The sequence below is a fragment of the Melanaphis sacchari genome, unplaced genomic scaffold, assembly GCF_002803265.2.
Source record: "Melanaphis sacchari strain LSU unplaced genomic scaffold, SCAv2.0 Contig43_pilon_pilon, whole genome shotgun sequence".
NCBI lineage: Eukaryota > Metazoa > Arthropoda > Insecta > Hemiptera > Aphididae > Melanaphis > Melanaphis sacchari.
The window spans coordinates 118,679-123,590 of NW_020271284.1; the positions used below are offsets into that span (position 1 = coordinate 118,679).

The 4,912-nt window shown below is 22.1% G+C and overlaps 1 protein-coding gene across 1 annotated transcript; it reads right to left on the reverse strand.

Annotated features, from left to right (window-relative positions):
• Nucleotides 1–310: 310 nt before the first annotated feature.
• Nucleotides 311–3,671, reverse strand: LOC112597869 (eukaryotic translation initiation factor 4E1-like). The gene is made up of 5 exons (XM_025344105.1): nucleotides 3,642–3,671; nucleotides 2,545–2,810; nucleotides 1,422–1,590; nucleotides 476–621; nucleotides 311–386 (listed from the first exon to the last, which is right to left on the reverse strand). The coding sequence occupies exons 1-5, from the start codon at nucleotides 3,669–3,671 to the stop codon at nucleotides 311–313; spliced, it is 687 nt and encodes a 228-aa protein (XP_025199890.1).
• Nucleotides 3,672–4,912: the final 1,241 nt, after the last annotated feature.

Below are 4,912 nucleotides of genomic sequence, written 5' to 3' on the forward strand. Positions count from 1 at the left end.
ATTATTATTATTATGGTTTGGTGGCTGTAGCCGAGTTACTTATTTAATAAGATTTCACTTATTTTATTCTATCATCTATCATTGCTGCAGAATATAACGTATTTGATCTCCATGGTTGGCTATAGATTTATTTAAAATTAATCTTAAATTTTTAATTAAACAAGCAAACGATATTAGGAATTTATTGTAATGTAGAAAATAAGTTTTATTTTTGTTACTATTACTATAATCATAAATTTGTAACTAAGGTTGATAATAATGCAAGATCATGAATTTTTGTACTATAAGTTTTCATAATTTACAATTACACTTAAACAAGTGACTGGTTATGCATTAAATAATACATGCGTTTTGTCATTTTTCCAATGGTTTGTCTGCTCATCACTCTATATTAATATATAGTAATATATAATTATAATGAATTAATAAATTATTTTGCTTTTTGGGTAAATAATTTATAAATAAATAATTATACCCAATATTTAGTATTCTTTTGTAATTATTTAAGGTTATTTTTGTAGTCCATACTGTTATCTTGGAACACACTGGTTTAATGTGCAATCCTATACCATTTATATCAGTTATAACAGCTGCAAATTTGTCACCAACTACTTGTAGCACCTACACAGTATTATATTATATAAAATAACGTATTTTATTTTATTTTTAGATTCTGAACGAAGTAGTTGTAGGTATCTAGGCAATGCGTAAGTTAAAAAAAGTGTTATTTTTATGTGTCTACCTGGTGATATTTTTTTAAGTGAAAGGAGGACTTCAAAATTTTTTATGAAATCTTACCTATCAATTAGGAATTGAGTCTAGTTGTTTTTTTAAAAAGTCGGCTTTTTGAGATTTTTAGTAGAGTTTTTAAGATTATTTAGAATAAGACTGCTGATTGGCACATTCCAAAGAAATTAATTTATCTAAGCAAGTGTAGCTTAGATAAAAATAAAACAATGTCGGGATTGGTTTTCAAATACGGTTTTCACTCATTATATTTAAAATTAAAAATATTTATATTAATTTGTAATTAAATTTGAAAACATTAATTTAACCTTCATCATTATTAATACCAATACAAAAATATAATAAAATATATTATTGGACTTAATAGGTTGACATCATAATTTATTTTTTGTACTGATTTAATAATTTATCATTGAATTTAAATTTAATATATCCATTAAAGTGACTTATTACTTACTCAATAATGTGATGCATTTAGCATCTATAACACAGTTGAGTAAATTAGTTTTTTTTTTAAGTTTATTATTATGGTTTTGAATTATTTTAAATTTATGAGTATTTTAAGGTTATTTTTAGTTGAAAGTCTGAAACTATGCTTAACTAATATTATTATTAATTATAATATAATATATAACATATTATATCCCTACAAAATTGTAAAGTTTTATACGTACCATATTATTCCATATATTATGTAAATTGTGGTTATCTTTCAATACGATTACCCAACGCCCTGCATTTTCGTTACTTTTGTGTTCCCATGCGGGTATGCTTTTTTCATTGAACACAAATAAACATGTGTTTACAAATTTTGCTGATGGTTTAATGATATGGCTGATAACTCTATATAGATATGGTTATATGTATTAATAATGTTTAGTGTTGCTATTAACAGTAGATAAATTTGATAAAAAAACTTTTATACAATTGAATTATTTGTGAGTCAGTGAAAAATATTAAAACAAAAAACAAAGAGTGGTTTTATAAGATCTAAGGTATTGTTAAAAATATATTGAAGACATTTTATGAATTTGATATTATATTTTTATTCAAAAATATATTTAGATTATCTAATGTTCCCATCTATATTTATTGTTAATAGTAAGTTTACCTAATTTTAATTCTTATTATGTAAAAAATGATATAATGATTTAATGATTATTATTATTATTATTTATTGATTTAATGCAATTACATGAGTGATAAAATATTTTAGAAATTTTTGAGATTTTCGAAATTGACACGGATATTGAATCATGGTCTATTTGTTTTATTCAAATTTAACAGATTTTAAATTAACTTAAATAATAAAAATGAACTATAATAAACATAATATTATCTTATAAAAAAGGTTATTAATTATTAATTTTGAAGTTGTTTATTTATCGAATTATTTTGATAAAAATCGATAATTTATCACATACCTACATTGAGTATTGAATTCTATATAATTATTATTAACTATCTCAGTGTTTCTCAATCGGTGTCCCGCGGTACACAAGTGTGCGCGAACTGGCTGTAGGACGTAGGTGTGCCGCGGCCGTAGTTTATACGTATAGAGTTATTAGATATTAATTTTTAATTATATAATATATTGATATAAAAATGCTTTTTTTGTTTGCTTTTTATTATTTTATTACTATTAGTGTTCCGTCAAACTGTATAGTTATAAGAAATGTGCCGTGAGCATAAAAAGGTTGAGAATCATTGAACTATCAATTAAATCTTATTTTATTTTTATTTTTTTAAATCAATGTTATTAAAAAACATAGCATTAGTTAATAATCATAAACTTACTTCCATAAATGAGTAATATCGTGAACAGTTTCAATTTTGGTCAATGATTCTTCCCACGGATACCTCGTTTTTGAAGGATTTGTATACCAAAATGTCCAAGAATTTATTGGATATACCATTGCAACATCTGAGTATAATGATTCAGTAGAATTAATAATGTTTTTATCATTTTTTATATTTTTCATTAACTTTTGATATTCGTCAGTTAAATTTGGTTTTGATTTAATAATTTTATTCGATTCGGTAACAATTTGAGGATACTCGAGCTGAACAAATAGTTAATATGGTTTGTAATTAGAGCATACAATAATTAGATCAGAAATACTTACGTGTATTGTATCATGTTATTGTTATATTTATGTGTTATTTAATCAATTTATTTGTTGATAATATTATTATATACATTTCTATTATTATTATTACTTATTATTTTAAACATATGGATAACCATAATTATTATAGAAATAAAATTAACAATTCATTTCAATATTCATAATTTTTAATTAATATTTTTATCAACTTAAATATGGAGTATAATTATTATAAAGTTATAACATCGTTTAAAATTAATAAATCAGAACATTTGTCTAATTTCGTATTTTTTTTTTTTTTTATGTTTATATTTTTTCTTTTATAATTATAGCTAATTTTATATTGAAAAAATATAGATTTTAGTTTTACATTTACAAATATTGATTACCTAGTCGTTATTTATTACATACCACACGAAAAATGTCCGTGTAATGAATAGTTTTATATGACGTAGATTAATTTGATAAATTAATAATTTTATTAATTCATTACACAATGCTCGATAGGTGATTATTTAACTCAAGAAACTATTAAAATGTATTTACTCATAGAAGGAGTACCTGATGAGTTTTATGTTAAAAAATATAGAACTCATATTTAAAGCACTTTTTAAGTAAAATTGTCTGAATCAAACAAAATTGAATAACTTGTATATATATTAATTAAGCTATTGAAGAATAGATGTTTTATGTTGCTTTAATTTTTCACATAATTATTCAAAAATTGTATGAAAGTATAATATGATTACCTACTTGAATATATGAATTATTGATTTAAAATTATACCTGATCATTTTTTTCTAGATTATATTCCATCTTAATATATTATATGATTTAACACCATACACTTTATTTTATTATTGTAAACATATAAGCACTAAAAGTATATAACAAAAAAAAGAAGATTAATAAACAAATTATCTTGGTTGTCAAGGAAACAAAATATTGTGTTGAAATGAATTAAATATGGTATTTGAAACTGTAAAATATTCTTCTTATTAGTCATTAGTAATTTACATATTTGCTTTTTTCACAACAGGCATAGATTTAGGCACCCAGCTACAATAAAAATTCTTTTCACTATAGTCACTTGTATTTTTTAACTGCTTAACTGAAAATTTATATCCTTCCAACAATTTGATTTTGAATATTTGTGAAACATTTGTTGGTTTAATTTTTGTTTTCTTTATTAAGTTATATCATAGTATGTAAAAATAATTAAAAATAAATAGTGTCATACGTTAAAGCATACAACTTAATAGAACTCATCAACTAGAATAAAATATTTATTATAATTTACCAAAAATTTAGTTTGCAAATTAGGTCAAGTTTTTACATGATAGATATTTTATTTTGAAGTAAATGTTTAAGAATCAAACAAGAAAGCATTTTATTTTATTTTTTTTAACACTTAATTAAATTTAAAATAATTATTAATCATTTAAATTACCTATTACTTATTATTATAGGTAATAGTAATATACCTTATGGTTAATGCGTATATAAGAGAATGTACGAAAAATAATTTGGTTTAAAAATTTACTAGATATAAAATGTTTTATAGTGATAATAATATATTACTTAAGTATAGATATTTTTATTAAAAAATTTATTATTATAGAACATTTGTTTAGATGAATTTCCATAGCTACTGTATTTTTATTTTGTTTTTATTTTTTTTTTTAAACTAGACAAATAATATATGTGTCCTTAAAAGTATTCTAATATAAAATTAATGTACTCAGCACTATATTTTTTCTTTTATTGAAGTTATTTCTGTCGTAATATGAAACCTATAATTTGTCTTATCCATAAGTTCCTACATTAAATTGAAATTATCAAGCGTTTTGTCTTGATCCGTAATTCATTATTTACAACTTGACCTTTTTTTTTCCCCATTCTCGTGTTTCTACGAGCTCTTTAATTTTTCAACTTCGTTCTTTTCCAATATAATTATACCTTTATGGCTATATACATGTAGGTATATATTTATAATAAGTTTGTCCTATTGGTGTATATTCCCGTGTAATTTATAGCCAGACCCCTCTTTATACTGA

What these genes read in the sequence shown, in the direction of transcription:
- LOC112597869 (XM_025344105.1), bottom strand. Translation starts at nt 3,671, where the DNA reads ATGGAATATAATCTAGAAAAAAATGATCAG. An exon ending in ATCTAGAAAAAAATGATCAG is followed by an intron (nt 2,811 to 3,641) that starts GTATAATTTTAA and finishes CTATTTGTTCAG; the next exon opens with CTCGAGTATCCTCAAATTGT. An exon ending in ATAATATATGGAATAATATG is followed by an intron (nt 622 to 1,421) that starts GTACGTATAAAA and finishes AATACTGTGTAG; the next exon opens with GTGCTACAAGTAGTTGGTGA.